Raw genomic sequence first — 18,646 nt, forward strand, 5'->3', positions numbered from 1 at the left:
TTCTCACCTGGTTTAGTACAAGACCTTTAGCTTAAGTTGAAGGTGAGGAAATAAAAGCAGAATCAAGTATAATAACCTTTTGAGGAAAAGCAGAACATTTAAAATAACACTGAACTACTGACACTCACCCACTTAATAATACATTCTGCGTCTCATAAACTGGAAACAGAATCTCTTTAACATCTGATTGTGAGGTTATTGGCTGCTCACATAAACACATACAGACATAAACATTCGCTCAATCACACACTCACACCAAATATTTATTCATGCAAATAGAAGAAATATATTTTTCTTCTGGCTATTTACAGACCAGCCCATTTTGGAACCCAATATCCAGATATGCTGAAGTGCAGCAAACCAGGATAATTCATTTGACATGAAGGAAAAGCACAGTGATAATTTGGAGAAACATACAAATCTGCAATTTTAAAGAATACAACGAGGAGAGAAAAATAATAATAAAATAATAAATAAATTAGGCAAAATCAATCTATAAAATAAATAAATACCTACAAAATGTCAATATGATTAAATAGAATATTTAATAGTAGAACAAAAAAATACTGAGCAAAAATGGCAGAGAAATAACGATCTTGGAAAATAAGTAACAAATCACCATAAGGGCACATACAGAAGCAAAGAAACAACGAAATCCTCGAAAACAAAACAAAACAAACAAAATACAACCAGCACACATGTACCGCAAACGCACCACGGCCAGCTGGACACAGAGACAGACACACAGAGACATACAGGTATGTGTATTGTTGTTCTTGGAGGAGCTGATTTGACAAGCACCTCTTACGTTTATTCGAGCCTGGTGGTACACGACCCCGGCTGAGTTGCTGCACGTGCACCGGTACACCCCGCCATCCTGCACCTGGGTGTGTGTCACATTGAGCTGGCTGACCACGTGGCCCTCGTGGGTCTCGTAGTGGCCGAGGTGGTGATGGCTGTCTTTGATGACGGGGTCGTCGTCCAACGACCAGGTGCACCTAGGGGGTGGCGTGCCCTTCACGTTGCAGACCAGGAAGACAGGCTCGTTTGGGTTCACCACCTTCTCGCTGAAGGAGGACAGGATCTTTGGAGTGCCATCTGTAGTGGGGCACAAGGTGGGACATGGCAGGGGACAGTAACATGGTGATGAATAAAACAATAGACCACAGTGGCCTAACAATCAATTTATAGATAGTTCAAACTCATGTTCTGGCAGTTTCCGTTTGGGAGTTTTTGAGAAACGATGTGTTACTTGGTGTCAGCAGTAAATTTTTATCATAAAAGCTCTTTTTGTGAAATCGTAATTAAGACTCATGTCAGCAAAAGAAAATGAAAAACAGTGTTTTTCCAAGAATTTGCTATTTAAACAGTTGCCCAGGAGCTTTCCTACCAGACACAGGGAGCGGTTGGCTTTTGAAATGTCTCTGTCTGCCTGCTGCTGCTCTCTGATAATCTAGGTCTGTTCCACATGATTATAGATTATCAATATCTTCTTTTTACAGTTCCTTGGCCACAGGAGACATTTGCCTGAGCAACACTGCCAAGGTAAGCTATTGGATTCAAAAGTGCATATGTTGTATGTGTTTGTGAAGTCTGGGATGATCATACTAATAGCGGCCTGTGGCAGAAAGTCACAGCAGGATGCCATTAATGCACAAATTCTGTATTGATCCTCAAGGCCTGAATCTGTTTTTGCTAACTCACTGATTATATATAAGACAGATGCTATGGTGTGGCTTTTGAGTTTATGTGTATAGGTACCTGTTTACCACAGCTATTTTACCTTCAAGGATGACTTGCACAAAATCCTGTGCAGACATCTTGCTCTTCCTGGCAAAGCACTGGTAAGCTCCGCCATCACTCTTTGACATTCCCTCCATGATGAGGTTCTCCCGGTTGAGCCCAGTGAAACGAACATTGTTGCCAGGGTAGATGATCTCTCCATTGCGATACCACGACAGCTCATACTCGTCAGAGCCACTCACGCTACAGGAAAGAGACACCTTGCTACCCACGCTGCCTTTCACCTTACGCGGGCTGACCACTGCCTTCAGGGGCTCTATGAACACGCAAAGCAGAAAATATTGTATTTTTTAAAGCACTTTCTCAATTTATGTATTTTATACTTTGATAAGAGCAACAGTGACGAGAAGACACACAGTACAGAAAGTTCAGGTAGGATTTGATGGGCACAGTTACCTGAGATTTCAGAAAAAAAGCCTGATGCTAAAATGCAAACGATAACCAATATATCCAGATTAGAGCTGAAACAATGAATTTATTATACTGTATATAACAAATTATGAAAAAAAGCCCAGAGCAAATCCAGAAATTGTTACAATATCCAGAGATGTTTTCAAGTTCAAGTTCAAACTGCATTTAACGGTAACTTCAATGCACCGCTGATTGCGTCACTATACTACAAACTGTTTAACATGAGCAAAGTACAAATTCTACACTTAGGATTTCTAAACATGCTACAAACTAAAATGAAATACAAATGTTTTCTTTGGAGAAGACGCACAGTAACATGTAAATCATCAGGAAACTAAAAACTAAACTTATGCATCTCTGTTGTAGTTGTTTTTAAACTTTGGTTGGTCAGGTTACAATCATTTCAAGTGACCACAGAATCTGATGTGTTTCCCTTACTTTCAATGAAAGACTTACGTTTTACATACAGACGCCCCATGACCTCAGCATTGCCATAACTGTTCCACACTTCACAAACGTACGTCCCAGAGTCACTGGGCTGTGCACTCTCTATCAGCAACCCTGTGATGGTCTGGCGGAAACGGCTATCAGGCTCCAAAGGGCTGTTGTCCTTTAGCCAGCGGTATTTGGGTGCGGGATAGCCTGAAGCCTTACAGGGCAGCTCCACCCGATGATTAATCATCACCTCGCGGTGGTCAAAGCCATCCAAGATGCCTGGCTCAGCATTGGTGGGGTCTGGAAGGAGCGGAGAATTTAGTGTTAATTAGCGGTGAGCATTGCCAGGCACTTGACAGTATAATCCAATATTGATTCTTGGTGTGAAGATTCAGTTCTATACACTGTCTATTTTGTTTTGTCAAGGGGAGGAGTGAGAAACAACATGTTCCTATAATTGTAGACAGGATTTCACTGTGACAAAGGAAACTGAAAAAGATACAAGAGATTGGTCCTTGTCTATCCATCCGTCAGCTCAATATACAGTATGTAAAGTTACCTTGGTTCATCTAACTAAGCTGTTATTAGTCATATAAGAAGTTCCCAGTTTCACAGTTTAAGATCAATGCAAATTAACTGGAGCACTTCCTATAAAGCCAACAGAGAACGTCCAGTTATGTGTCATATTATCTGTTTTAGAATAACCTCTGTAAGATTGAATGACAACATATTTAATGGCATTTAAAATGATAACAGCCTGAATGCAGTACTGACCTGACACAATGAGACGTGCACTGTTGCTCTGGCGAGTCTCACCGGTGTAGCGGTGCCGCGTGGTGCAGCGGTAGTTATTTAGCCCATCCTCAGGCAGGACGTCCAGAATATACAAGGCTCCCGTGGATGTGATAAGATATCTTTGTCCTGGAGGAGATATAAAGAGGAAGTGGAAACAAATCAAAGACAGCAGTTGTGTGCTTTTTTACGTAAATATCAAAAAAAATATTTACAGTATAAAGAATTTATTCCATCTGGCTCAAGTGAAAGACTTTTTTTCTCCATAAGGTGCTGGTGAAGTTTGAATCTCACAGCTCAGAAAATCTTCAGAAGATATTCTTAATTTCTACATGAAATTACAGAGTTTTGGGGGGCAAAATGAAAAAGAAAGAATTTGAGATTTGGTATAAACTGAGATGTGAACTTTAACTCATAAATGTCGAAAGTAATACTGTAAATTAGTGGGGTAATATCTGTATCACCCACATAATAGACCACAATGTTTCCATATATTTCAAAAATGCACAAATTCCATTCATAAAAATCAGATCCACATATTAAATCATCGACCTGTATCAGCTTTGTCTTGTCTATGACTTATACTGTTGCAATAACCTCACTGGCGCCAATGTCTGGTATAGAAAGCCAATCCCTCTTTGGCTGTCACGGCCAGTCCAGTATTTATGGTAATATTATGTTAATTTTGCAGATCAAAACAGGTTGAGTGATGTTACCAACTTCCGTAAGCAAAAGAAAACTTCCTCTCCACCGTCGCATAAAAGCCCAAAATCTCAAGGGAGAAGATTTATATCCAATCAAATAAATTTACAGGACATTGTTAATGTGCATTGAGGGTATACTAAGAGAGAGGCATTTAAGTCCTGATGACAAACAGCCCTCTAACAGCTAAAGGAAACATCGATCACGTCGAAAAAGATATTGTTCACTGACACAAACTAGTTTGCCACATTTTAGGTATGCATTGCAACACCCCCTATCATTTTTGTCATGCACATCGTGTGTAAACCCAAAATATACCAAATATGCATTCAGAAAGTATTCAGACCCCTTCACTTGTTTACTTTTTTCTCATTAATCTACACTCAGTGCCACATAATGACAAAGTGAAAACAAAATTGTAGAAATGTCTGTAAATGTATTAAAAAAAGAAAAACTGAACATTTACTGAAGTATTTAGAGCCTTTGCAATAACACATGAAAATTTCTCTTGATTGTTGCTGAGATGTTTCTACACCTTGAGTGGAGTCCACCTGTGGTAAATTAAACTGATTGGACATGATTTGGACACCTCTCTATAGAAGGCCTCACAGCTGGCAATGCATATCTGAGCAAAAACCAAACCATGAGGTCAAAGGAACTGCCTGCAGAGCTCAGAGACAGGGTTGTTGATAGGCACAGAGCTGGGGAAGGCTACAAAAATATTCTGCTGCACTGAAGGTTCCCAGGACCACAGTGGCCTCCATAATACTTAAAGGAGTTTGACACAACCAGGAATCTTCCAATTGTAGAAAGGCCTTAGTAAGAGAGGTGACCAAGAATCTGATGGTCACTCTGAACCAGAGAACATCCTGTGTCGAGATGAGAAGGTTCCAGAAGGACTGGAATCACTGCAGCCCTCCACTGATTATGGCAGAGGGGCTAGATGGAAGCCTCTTCTCAGTGCAAAACACATGAAAGCTGCTTGGAGTTTGCAAAAAAGCACCTGAAGGACTCTCAGACTGTGAGGAACAAGATACTTTGGTCTGATGAAATGAAGATTGAAATGTTTGTCCTCAGTTATGTCTGGATGAAACCAAGCACCTCTCATCAGCTGCATCATGCTGTGGGGGTGTTTTTAGCAGCAGGGACTGGGAGACTGGTTAGGGTCAGAGTCCTGACTTGAACCTTGTCCAACATCTCTGAAGAAACCTGAAAATGGCAGTCCACCAACGTTCCCCATCCAACCTGAACAAGCTTTAGAGGATTTGCAAAGAAGAGCAGCAGAAAATCCTCCAACACAGGTGTGCGACGCTTAGGTGTGTACCAGTAGATTAGTGGGGGGTGGGGGAGGGGGTTAAACAATTGTAGTATCAGGCTGCAACATAACAAAATTCAGAAAAGTGAAGGGGTTTGTTTGTAAGGTGAACGGGGCTTTGGCAATAAGCAAAGCGTAACATAACATGTACACTTGTAAGAACAACCTGGCACTTTGAAATAATGATTAACAAAGAAACTTCGACAAAAAACTATATATTTTTACTGCAGTAGATTATCAGACCTGTGCAAATGCCTGCATAAGGAATATTAAAAGGAGAAATCTACAATGGTACTATCATTGACACAGTCCTGGGTCACTGAATTAGTTTACAATTTTTACATTATTGTTTGAGAGCTTTTGACTGCTTAGACTGGCAAAAAACATCTCTTTGCATCTTTGATTTCTATTGCACCACATCTCTGAAGGCGGTTCTATCAGCGATGTTTCCAAAAGTAGAAGGAACTGTGGCTGTGTGGGAGCTGGTAAAGCAGATTAGCACTGGGTAATCTAAGTTGAACAAGGCAATGAGAAGGTTTTCTTGTGATTTCTCTATAACAGAGACATAACATGCACCATATGTTTTTTGAATTTATGTCAAAAGAAGAAAAATTACCAAAAGGTTCTGTATTGAGTGATTCCACACATCATGCTGTTCATTTACACAGTACACTGACATTATATTTCTATAATATTATATTATATATAACAAATTACATATCACCTTCCTGAGGTAATGTAACATCATCATCTATAGATCACCGAGAAAACAACTGCATATTACACTATAATTCCACTGCTGCCTCCACATTTCATGTTAGTGGCCTGCAGTGCTGTTGTTGAGTTAAAGTGTGTAAGAACTGTTTGACTAATGACAAAGTCTAAACATTTGCTGCAAAAAACCTTAATGTGAACAACAACCCACTAGGCTACATGTTTAATATTCTATTTGAGACTAATATGTATAAAAGAAGCAAAGCATGCTTAATATGCTTACATTTTATATGCAATCTTTATATTTATACATGCAAAATCATCCTTGTGGAGTTAGGCAAACTGGGGGACCACAGAGAGGCAGGGGAAAAGGAAAAATCGCACAGCTATTGTAAACATTGACCTAGATAGAACCAACAACAGATTCCAAGGATTTGATGTCCTGAAGGGGTTTCACTGGTTTACATACAGGGCGGTTCGATGGGCAACCAGAAAGTGGATGAATCCATAAAGAGAATGAAGGAGGGTGTGACTGTGCAGAGTGTGTGTGTGTGTGCGTGTGTGTGTGTGTGTGTGTGGATATGCTGGCAGCCATGCATGCATGCCAGTATGCAAAACGATTGGTGGAGAAAATCTTTTAAAAGGTTGAAGAGGCGAGATGCAAAAAAAAAAAAAAAAAACAACATATATTTTTTATCATGATTAAATGTATTTTCAAAGAAGAAGTATTTTTTCCTTTCAGTTTGTATGGCCTTGTATTTCAGTATTTTTCTATAAATGTGTCAGATATAATTTTTTTATTACCAATGGCATGTGGTTGTGAGCAATACAAAAAGGCAAGAAAAAGAAATATTTACCTAATAGGGTGAAAAAGGGGAAAACTCTAAATAGATGTTACCATGCAGCGGCAAAAAGAAAATTTAGACAGCTTCAACCAAGATGTCCACTCTACTCACATTTCCCCTTTTTTCCTCTCCTCCCTTCTGGCTTCTCCATTTTGATTCTGTACTGGTCCTCTGAAATCTCACTGTGGAATCCATCTTGAGTGAGACAAAATGCTATTTCACTCCAGCCGCTGTGAGCTGCTGCAATTTTCTCTTCAAGCACCTCTATGCTCCTGCAATGCCTTTTAAGACATCGGAGCTCAGTTATTGTGTTATGACAGAATGAAATGCAGCAGAGGAGATGCTACAGTAGGAAGGGGATTCAAAATGAGAGCTGTCGTGCTGAATTGTATTCTATTGTATTTCTTGTCTGTGACCTGCTCCCCTTTAATTCCTCTGCTTTGTCTTTAACTTGCTCACTGCTTCAGCATTTAGTAATACTCGTTCACAGTTCTGGTATGCCAAGTACGAAATCATGCCCAATGTTGTTTAAATACTGAAATGTAAGAATTGTAAACTAGAATTTTAGTGTAGTATATAAACTGATATGGATTCATTAGGGCCAATTAGGCCTCAGTTAGTAGATGCATAAAGAATCCTCTGGACAGTGATTTCTGTGTTATTGTCAGAAAGTGGAGCCCTTCCCTCCATTCATTCACAGGCACTGCTACTGTAAAGTGAAAAAGTGCTCCACTCCACCAGACACACTTTATCTAATCATCCCCACTTTGCCAGAGACAGAGTCTAATACGAACAGCGGGCTCTCACTCTCAGCAGGCTAAATAAGCCTCGACGTACAGATGAGCTAGTGTCACAGCATCCTCATTTCCCACAGACGCTCTGAAATCGCTGTGATTTAAATGAGACCAAGCTGGTTACATTTTAGCTGACAATCTGCAACTCAGTAAATAGAATGAATTAGTGATGAGCCACCATTGTGTATATGGCAAGTGGCCAGGAAAAGGTTTTTTTTTTAAGATCTGAGGTTAGAAAAGAGGATTTCGGGCATTGATTTTTCACCATAATGGCTCTAAAGTCGTCCAGAAAATTGCTTAAGTAACTGAAAACTATAGAAATAAAAACATGACTATAACAACTTGTGACATTAACCTGCTTTTTCCTTGTATATGAACTGTGCCATTTACTTGTCAATTAACTAAAACTATTTACATTCATCTCTAACAATAATACACTGCGTGTAAGTCTTAAAGATTTGACTTTTACAGATATTACAGACAGGGTGTGCATTTATAGGTATTTTGTCAGAGCTTTACCACAGCCATCAACCAATCAGTAGTAAAACCAACAACAAGGTGTAAATTGCGCCACCTGCGTCCTGTCCTAGTGCATCCTCGTGCAAGTTCACAGTCCAAACAAAAGAGGGACCCACTGAAAATGCTGCCACTAGTGGTGAAAAACTCAACAGAGTACCTTTAATCTTCAATTCTTTCCATGAAAAAATTGCCTTCGTGATATTCTCACATGTACAGAAAATATAATTCAAAAGAACACAAAAGGCACATTATCTCTGTACAAATTAACTTTTAACTTTTTAATTACTGAAAGCAGCAACAACAGCGAATGTAATAGGTTAAATGCTTAATCGAGGAAGTAATCCCTGCTATATAGGGTGATTTGGTGAGTCAGAATTGTTATTGTTCCAAGAGGAAGGTGGGACTAGCTCTCAGTACACTGTGAGTCAGACATTGAGGAGGGACCCAGTTCTCGTCGGGTCAGCAGAGACAGAGAGATGATAAATGGGCTTGTGAATGTTCTGTGTGGAAACTTCTCTGCCCCACTTTAACACACCTGAGTCACTTCAGACATCAAAATTAAAATGAAAAAAAGATAGCTGTCTATCACAGGCTTACTGTACCTACCTAATTGTTTTTCAGCTGCCATTAATGTGCCATTAACATGCATATAGAGACTCCATTTACTGTTTTCTCTTTGCAGAAATGGTGATACGATCACACACAACCATAAAAACATTAGAAGAGGAGACAGTGAGTTGACTCCTGTGCTGGTAATGTCAGAGGAATGCACGCCGTGCTCTTTGACTAATCTCTGCCTGCTTAGAGTTGGGGTACACCACATCAAGAAACAGGGCAAAGGGCCCAAACGTCAGACCACAGCTTTAATCTGAGCTGATTGAGGTCAAAGCGCAGGACTGAACTCTTCACCAGAGGGCCCCTCACCGCTGCTGCATGACTACATGCAGAGAAACTGCAATGAGTGCAGTGACTATTCTGCAGACCAAACAAAGAAACGTTTATTGTTAATCTATATGGACTAACTGCCTATGTAGATTATCATATAGACTCAACAATCTTACACTACGACACTGTACTGCTGAAAAAAATGCAACTGGCAGAAGACTGTAGGCATGAGCCTGCAACCGCTGAGTTACTGTACATAGCAGAAGACTGTCTCTCTCTCCTGGATCCAATTAATTAACATGATGACTCTGAAATCAATAAAAGACATGTTAATGGTCAAATTACTGCGTCACTCTTTAAACCAGTGGATTTAACCTTCTCAGAGGTCACAGCTACTTTTACGCATCCACAAAAGGAAATTCAGCACAGCCGTTTGGGGCAGCATCAGAAAGCAAGTTCAACTAAACAGACACATGACGTGGACACAGGATAAAAAAAATCTGTGACAGTGTGTATGGGAAAGCTTTGGCTTCAGTATAGTTTATTGTTCTTCAAATAAATTTACATCCAACTAACCTGATGCAACAGTTCAACATTTTACGGTTAAACTGGCTATTTTTTGACTGGGAGCAATAACATCCAGTACAATAACTTTGGTCCCTCTCCTGGTTGCCTAGCAACTGTTCGCGGCCAAGACAAAGTCCGCCACACACTGTAACACCCTGTAAAACGGCAAATTGGAGTTTCAGCACTTTTCATTTTGACACGTATTGATACTCTCGTCTAACTCTCCACTAGAAAGCAAACACACATATTTTCCTACGATGTTGAACTTACGAACTTACCTACGATGTCTCTAATATGAGGACGAGCTACATTCCCCATAATAATTTTGAAATTTAATACGGACTGGGGTAGTACTGCAGCACATCAGGTCTTGTAAAACTGGTGACAGTGAGTCATTTTGTAGTAAAAAGATTAACTGAGGGCCTTTTGCATGGCTGATCTGTTGTAGATACTCTGGATCTTAAGCAAATGTGACCTGATGCACTTCCAAACACATAGATATGGGTGATTTGTTTTCAAGCCTTCACCACTGTCAGCACTGCTTCTGTGTCACAGCCAGAGAGTTTGGATTTTCATCACTGCTGTTAAACTCATCATTTCTAAAATTTAAAGATTATTTTAATAAATTGGTCGGCAAAAGGATGAGAATGGATTTTGCATTAAATACTAAGTGGTGGAAAAATAATGAAAAACAGTGTGCAGTGGATTTGTCTTGAGGCAGGAAAACTGAAAAGAAAAAAAAAATCAATCTTACACCATATAGCTTATGACTTAGCAGTAAAATTATAAAGTTTATTTTATAGTGCCATTATTTGGTCCATCATTACTTTATTTTTCTGTGAGCAGACTCAAATATCCCACAAAAAACCTCCACCTGGGCCCTGTTTTAAGACCACCAACAATAGGGAGAAGACTATAACTGGGCCAAAAGAAAATATAAATTAGCCTGTAAGCACTTAAGGTAAATACTATTAAAATCAGGATACATTTAAAAGGCTTCAGCACCTGTAAAAGACACCTATAAAAATCTCTTTCTTTCAATGCACCTGCTATGTGAATAGATTTTAGGTATACAAGTAAATGACAGAGCTGCCATTGAAGCCTCAGTAAAAAAGGCATCCTTGGTTCAGTGAAAGTTTTGGCATCAGAGCTGGAATGCTAAGAGAGTCTCTGTCTCTTATTCAGCCTCAAAAACCTCTGTGTTCCTGTTTGGCTCATTCTACTTCCTCCCCTGCTTCTCCTCTCACTCTCTACTTGCTTGGTCTCGCTCTTTCCCCTCCTCTCTGTCTCTCCCTCTGTGTCCTGAATGCTAAAACAGTGGCTGGCTGTGTCAGAACACTGCGATGAAATCCTGCAGTTTCAAGACATGCACATTGATAGGATAAAATAAAACTGGAATAAAAAAAAACAACAAAAGGATGCAAAGCTGTCTGCAGTGAAATGTGTCATGACATAGTAGTAATTAATAATATCGGGCACCTTCTGTTTGTAAAGCCTGTAGTCAGCCTTACAGGTTTTAGAGATGTGTAACTAGGAAAGAATAACAGAACAGACAAACAGTTATGAAAAAGGTAGATGGAGTGAACTGCAGTGACTGGTAGTGTTATACCACCACTGTTTTAAATTAAAAATGGATTTTCATTTACCATAAATAATTTGTGTTAATCCATGCAAAAAAATATCCAACTGGCGTGAGACGAACAAGTCATATTTAATAAACAACTGGAAAAGTGAAGGATGTCATCTTAATAAATAATGGGACCAACCCCATTTTTCAGAGTATCCTGGTAGCTCCTGGTACTGGTCAGATTGCTACACTGGGACAGATTTATTGGACGCAGAGGCATTAAATCATAAATAAATAAAAAATAAACAAAGATTTATTACAATGCCTAATGTGGAGAGAATTTTAAAATATCAAAGTGATCATTGGGGTTACATTTTATTAGTTATAATTCTTTTGCAAGATCAGGGACAGGGAAAATGTTACAGTAAATACAGAGAACTGTATCATAATTTGGAACATTTTTGTTGCATTTTAAATGTAGTTTTGTAAATTACATTAAGCTTTAATGAACATTCAAATTTGTGAAAATGTGTAAAATGAGGAATAACTGTAATGCATGTTGCCACAGGCTATTTTAGGGTTTTCTGTTGTTTCAGGGATGTAAAACAACACTATAGTGGCAGCACTAAAGGAAGAGCAGTACTGAACCTGAGTGATGAGAAGCCTTATGTCACGATGGGAGAGCATGCTCAAACAAGAGCACATGGTCAGATGATTAATTTCACATTATTGTATAGTAGCTTGCAGTGACTGGCTACAGGCAGGCACGCACACACACACACACATACATACATACATGTCAAAAAAAGTGCTGAAAAGTAGAGTCAGATCTCTGAGGTTAAAGAGTCTCTGGGTTGTTGATGCCTTTGATGAGGTTAGCAATCCAGTAATCTCTGCTGAAGCCCAGAGCCATTAAACAGCCTGCTGCTAAGAAGGTCTGTGTATTGAACAATGTCAGGACAGCAGCATCAATACAACTCTGCAAGTTTAAGGTGTTTTTAACTCAGGAAGCAGGACAGATATGATGTTAGCAGGTCACATAGACAAACCCAAAGGTCCAGATAACCCAGTATGTTTGACCTGCTTCTACAGTACATGATTTTTCTCTGCAGTATTCACATTAAATTGAGCAGTCCACACAATGGCAGACAGATGTTTAATAAATCTCACATAGAGTATGCATATGGGGAAAATGGGGAGTGAATATATGTAAGTGGGCACTCAACCATTATACCAACTCCCACAGAGCTCTGGTGCACTCTTTGCTATACTGCAAAAACAGACTGTCCCTTGTGCTGTTGGTCCCAGAAAGTTATAAATGTGTTTGGAAACATCTTTCCCATTCTGACTATCAGATCCTACCAAAAACACATCCATAAAACCATAAAGCACCATGTGTTCATGTTAATATCTCTGCAGCTATGTAAGGTAAGGACTCAGAGATCACTCAGGGACTCAGAGTTGGTCTGTAGGTGGGGTAACAGAAGCTTGATGACACAGAAAAGAGTGTGTCATCACTGTTAGAGTACCCAGAATGTTTGGAGCAAGGTGGTGTCCACTCAAGTTGGTCCACTCCCATAACTCTACGTACTTTGCTACAAAAGGTTATCTGTTTATCCAGAGCACAGAATCTCAAGTGAGGACCAAATCTCACCTCATATTACATCAACATTTATCGCCCTACCTCTGTGCTTTGTCTCTGTCATCTTTCTATGCAGACATTTCCATAGTCAAATGGCCAGCGAACTAATCTAATTATTTACTTAGTGTTACTTCATTACAGAGTGGTGTTTAAAAGAAAAGACACACATCTCTCATCTCTCTAACTCACAGCAGGAGAAACTGTCAACTGTTGCACTCTGCACTTGACTCAATGTCTGGAAAATTATACTCACAGATGGATAGTAAAATGAGTAATTAAATCTAGCCTTCTATTTCCACCATACTGGAGACAGGATGTTGGCTTTTGGCTGCTCACTTGTGTGTGTATGTGTGTGTGTGTGTGTGCGCATGCAACATGTGTAGCAGTCTGCCATCATAACCTAATTATTGCAGCAGCTTAACAACAGCAATTAGCACATTTCCATCAGACGACACTAATTTGTGAATTCCATTCCAGCACCATTCAGGACCAACAGAGAGAGAGACTTAATTCACTGCTGAGCTACTGGCAATGCTAAATCCATATCTATGGAGCTGGGAAAATTGCTTATGGTAATTGCAGTTATTATAAAACTAGACAGAATCTTTAACAAAATTTCAAATTTTAATCATTTATTTTTTGTGAAGTCCACATTTACCAACTTCTCTACCCCCTGGGTGGCCTGTGTTTTTCTATCTGACTTCCTGATAAAAAGCGTTTCCTTGACAGCCATCAATGATAAATGAAACTCCTCCATCAAACAATGATTTCCCCTTCTCTCAAAGGAGTGAGTTTAGTTAGCAATAACCTTAAGTCTACATCTTTCTGTAGCGCTGCATATTCTCACACACACTCTCTCAGTATCTATAGCAAATTTATGACCATGACTATTGAGAAATGCAGCTCAAATTCAGATTGCAAGCAGCTAGTTAGTTAGTTAGTAGTTAGTAAACAACTGCTCATTTACAGATTCAGTGATTACGGAGAAAATATTACTATCATATTTCTGGCCATCTGGCAGATTACTGACTTTCCTTTTAGATTTGTTTTTGGGCTTCCTTAACTTCTGAGCAACATATCTGGAAACTAAATTCACCACTATATTCATCAGCTAGAAGCTGACTATGTTTTTCTGTCCTTTGTTGCTGCACCTTGTTTTTTATTATTATTATTATTTACTGTAAACAGATGCCTGTTTAAAATATAAACAACTGTTAAAGGTGAAAAATACAATGCTAAATCACAGGGGGGGATATTCTTTGGGGATTCATCACCACATTTAATTCATCCATCCATCCATCCATCCATCATCTATACCTGCTTATTCCTGGACAGGTCACCAGTCCATAGGAGGGATGATACATAGAGTCAGACAAACACTCAGCTACAGTCACCAATTACCCTCACCACAAACTGCATGTCTTTGAACTGTGGAAGGAAACAAGACCAGACAAACCGCTTGAAGAAAACACACACACAGGCAGAGAGAGAACATGCCAACTCCATACAGAAAGACCTGGGTTCTGGATTCAAATCCAGTTGGAACCCCAAACCTTGCTGTGATGCCAGTGACAACCACCTTACCACCACTAACTACAGCATTTATGACTTTATGATACATTTCCATCACATCTACTTAGATTTGTAGTTTTTGGTGACCAAACTACAACCAGTTTGCCTTTGGTTTTAATAGGTTGTTTGAACACAGTTTCCCTGTATCTTTGCTGCAGGATTTCTAAAGCTGTTCACTTGAGGATGCAGTGCCAGTCAAAAAATGTTAAAGGTGGACAACTCCAGCAGTCTTTGTGCATAGAACTGCTCCAGAATAACATTCTCCCTCCCTCTTCCCTCATCCCACTCATTTCCCCATCTCCCTGCCTTCCTCCACCCTCTACCTCCCCTCCCTTACTTCCTACGCAGAGATGCATGTTGAGTGATAGGCCTGTGGATGAGTCTGGACAGTGCGTCTGAGGCCCTGGTTTTTAATAGGGTTCTGTTCCCAGTAATTATGCTGACACAATTTGATCAACGCGGGGCTAAGTATCTTCATCTGAGGGAGATCGGGGGGAATTAACGCTGATGTAATAAGTACAATTTGTCACTATTAAGACAGAGGTGTTGACAGGCGCTGGTGTTGTCAGGGCAACTGATGGCGCTCCCTTGCTACAGTATGTATTCTACTGCATCTGGCGAGCAGAGCTGTCAGGCCCCCTCAATAATCGATTCGTCGGGTTGCTCTGCACTGGCAAAAGCACACTATGTTATGACATACAGATATACACATACAGTGTAATAAAGACAGACTGTACCCCATCGTGCTGCATTGTTACACACTGACATGCAAGTACTAGAAACACTCAAGTCAGAGCACAGAGCACAGAGCACAAAAAAATCAGATAAAAAACAAACAAATCAGCAACAACCTCCAAGGAAAAATGTGTTTTTTTTATCCAGCGGCTACTGTACAATAATGTCAGGAATGAGAACTGCTGTCACTGTCTTGAGTTCTGAGCTTTGAGTATTACAATGACACCACCAAAGCACTTGGTGTGATTACATCAACTCTGCAGGGGTGCAGGGTAGCAAGGGTAAAAAATGTACTGATGAGACAGGACTTCAGGCTTCACTCGTTGCCGGGGAGACGAGCAGTGCCAAGATCTTGACCCTCTAATCCGTCTCATTGTGCATGATTCTAAAAGAAATCCACATTAGCAATTTATACGAGATGTAGCTGTGCAGAGTAGGCTATACTGCCCTAGGGAGATCTCAGTTTGTAACCACAAATGTATTTCCTGTGTAGTCATGTTTAATAAGCACTAAGCATCCAAAGGCTCCGTCAAACCCTAATTTGTTTGTGGCATATTTTTTAAACCATAGTTTCTCTGTTGTTACCATTTTATGTCTGTTGTGTGTAATATAATCCCGCATTATTATCAATTTGTTCAAATGTCAGTCCCGGTTGATTTAGCAACACCTTCAGTTACTAGCAGTAACAGCTAGTGTTTACTATTACAGATCCCCAAAGTCTGTCTGAAATAAAACAACGAGGCATCAGACCAGCACTGAGCAGTTACTCTACCACAGATGCAGCTGAGGAACAGTAATTGTGACATATGTTGACAGAGCAGACTGAAATGATTCACTATGGCAGTCTTTAACATTAACATTAACATTAACATTAAGAATGAGGACTAAAGAAGACAGTCAACAATGAATCAACATTGAACTTATGATTACAAGTTGTCTTCTACATTATGTGCATATGTTCTGGCTTTTTCCTCATCTCACCTCCATAACAACAAACAATTGAATTATATATATAAAAATAGATACAATTCAGTGAAAGGCTATATATCATATATATATATATCACAAAGTAGGAAAATGATAGCTGAAGGTTGGCTCGCTGTCATGGCTTACTGGGACATGGTATTACCAGTAGTAACACATGCTTTTTCTACAATGACAAGTCAAAAAAAACCCTATTATAATCTATTATAACATTATAAACGAATGAAAAATAAGAAGACAGTATTTTACTCCTATAAAAAGATAATGTGGATGTTTTTATCATTAACCTTTCTTCACTGTGAAGTGTGAAGTCCTCTCTGCGCTAGACTTCACAAAAACATGTCTGTTAAGCCCACCTGTCTGCAAGTGCAGGAAGGATTCAGCATGCAGACATCTTAGTCTGCCCTAAGCTACAGCAATATCACAACACCATCGATCCATACATACACTGTGCTCAAATTCTCCAGCATCAAGCTGTGGCTCAATTGGCTGCAGTACACAACACAATCTCTGACAAAATCCTCTATTATTTTTAAATCCATGTCAACAAAATACATTGATAAAAAATAGCTTGAGTCTTTTGTGAGTGAGATGCCGTTCTGTGTCAGGTGTGGCATTACAGCAACTCATGGGTAGATCAATTATGAAATCACTGGTCATCACAAGACAAACACCAGTAGAAAGTAACTATATGATACTATCATACAATGTCTGTAATACCAAGAAGGAAAAGCAACAAATTCCAAGTTGTGATGGGTTTACATGCTATCAAAGGTTTTGAGAGCATTTGTCATAAATCAGTGTTTTCCCTAGCATAGAAAGGCGTAGGTGGAGTGCTTCAGTGGTTGTACAACATTAGTTGGTGAGAGTTCTATGCACTGACATAAAAACTGAACTTTAGTACCTAACGTGTTGTATATAGTTTTTTTTTTTGTGTGTTATTTCACAAATAAAAATTCTCTGACAAAAAAACTCTGACAACCTAAGAAAAGCTCTGTTGGAGAAAATAGAATTAATGATGGTTGCCCTTTTAAAAAGCTTTTTGAAAAGGTCAGCATGCAATTCTGTTATGATAATAACATATTAGTTCCTCTTGTATTATTTTACATATTGCCTTTTAGCTAATACAAGACTTTCATTTTCCAAACATAGGTTAAATTAGCTAGAATGTAGTTTTATCATAATGAACAATATCACTCTGTAATAAACACCACATTTTTGTTCTTGTTTAGTCTATATCAAAAATCTCACTATTGCTGGGCACAATTAAAATAATATAAAATGCTATGTCATTCAGCTTTAAAAAATCTGTGCCCTAATACTTTTTCTTCTCTTCTGATCAATAGCTCTTAAGGACTTAGGTTAAATTAACTGCATAAATGCAGATCACAGTTATGGCAGACTTGTCCCTAAGTGAAATTATCATATATGTGCTTTAATCTTAAGCAAGAAAAGCAACAATAAAACCCTTTACAACACAACCCTGTTGTTCTTTATGGGAAACAACTCAATGAAGCATGTAAAAGGGTCAGAAACATACTCTGGATTACACACTTGCCTCAGGCCTTATTTACCTAAGAGAGCAGGATGTTAGGGAGATGTGCCAGGAGTGTGTATTAGTGTGTCTGTGTTAATGGAAATGTTTACACAGGGAGAGAGATGAGAAAGAAACAGAGAAAGAACAAATCAGAGAATGTGAAAAAAGAAGCAAAGGAACAGGAGACTAGAGCAGAAATATCTAAGCTCCAGAAAAACAGATGACACACGATGTGCAGGATTTCACTCCAGCAACACAACCTGTAGCCTGAGGTGTGTTACTGTGCTATGAGCAAAATACAGTCTCTCTTCTCACATATACACACACAAAACACATGAACAATGGAGCTAAGCACAAAAAACAAGCAAATGTATTTCAATATCAATAAAAAATTTTACAGACTGTACTCAAGCAGATATATTCACTTATTCTTGCTAATAGGACCCATTATGAAGCCATTTCACAGAAGACATTTTGGCAGTAAGTAAGTATTTCTTTAGCTTGTTTCTTACACACTGATGCCAGTAAAGAACTATTAGAAATCTAACCTGGGAAAACTTGGAAAGTTAATTCTATACAATACATTAGATCAAGTCCACACAAACTGCACACATGCCTAAAGTACCGATTGTACAACTGGACTTTTCTACCTACCATGTCTCATAGCAGGTGATTCAGTCTGCAGTGTCTGATAAGATTGTTGACAATAAATCCATCATGGTGTGCGACACAGAAATTAGTAAAACCTTTATTATTTCACATTTTATCAGTTCTACAGAAAACTAGTAGAAATGTTCCAAGACAGTAAATGGGCTTTCATCCATATT

At 39.1% G+C, this 18,646-nt stretch overlaps 1 protein-coding gene across 7 annotated transcripts in view; it reads right to left on the reverse strand.

Moving 5' to 3' along the window:
- Positions 1-18,646, reverse strand: part of LOC113144413 (Down syndrome cell adhesion molecule homolog) — an 87,096-nt gene that overhangs the window by 33,780 nt on the left and 34,670 nt on the right. For all 7 annotated transcript variants that reach the window (XM_033325514.1, XM_033325519.1, XM_033325517.1 and 4 more), the window contains exons 3-6: positions 3,424-3,570; positions 2,671-2,949; positions 1,784-2,059; positions 802-1,098 (exon numbers count right to left, since the gene is read on the reverse strand). In XM_033325514.1, the coding sequence (XP_033181405.1) occupies positions 802-1,098; positions 1,784-2,059; positions 2,671-2,949; positions 3,424-3,570 (999 nt within the window). The remainder of the gene's footprint in view (positions 1-801; positions 1,099-1,783; positions 2,060-2,670; positions 2,950-3,423; positions 3,571-18,646) is intronic.

This window comes from Mastacembelus armatus, chromosome 13 (assembly GCF_900324485.2).
Source record: "Mastacembelus armatus chromosome 13, fMasArm1.2, whole genome shotgun sequence".
NCBI classification, from domain to species: domain Eukaryota; kingdom Metazoa; phylum Chordata; class Actinopteri; order Synbranchiformes; family Mastacembelidae; genus Mastacembelus; species Mastacembelus armatus.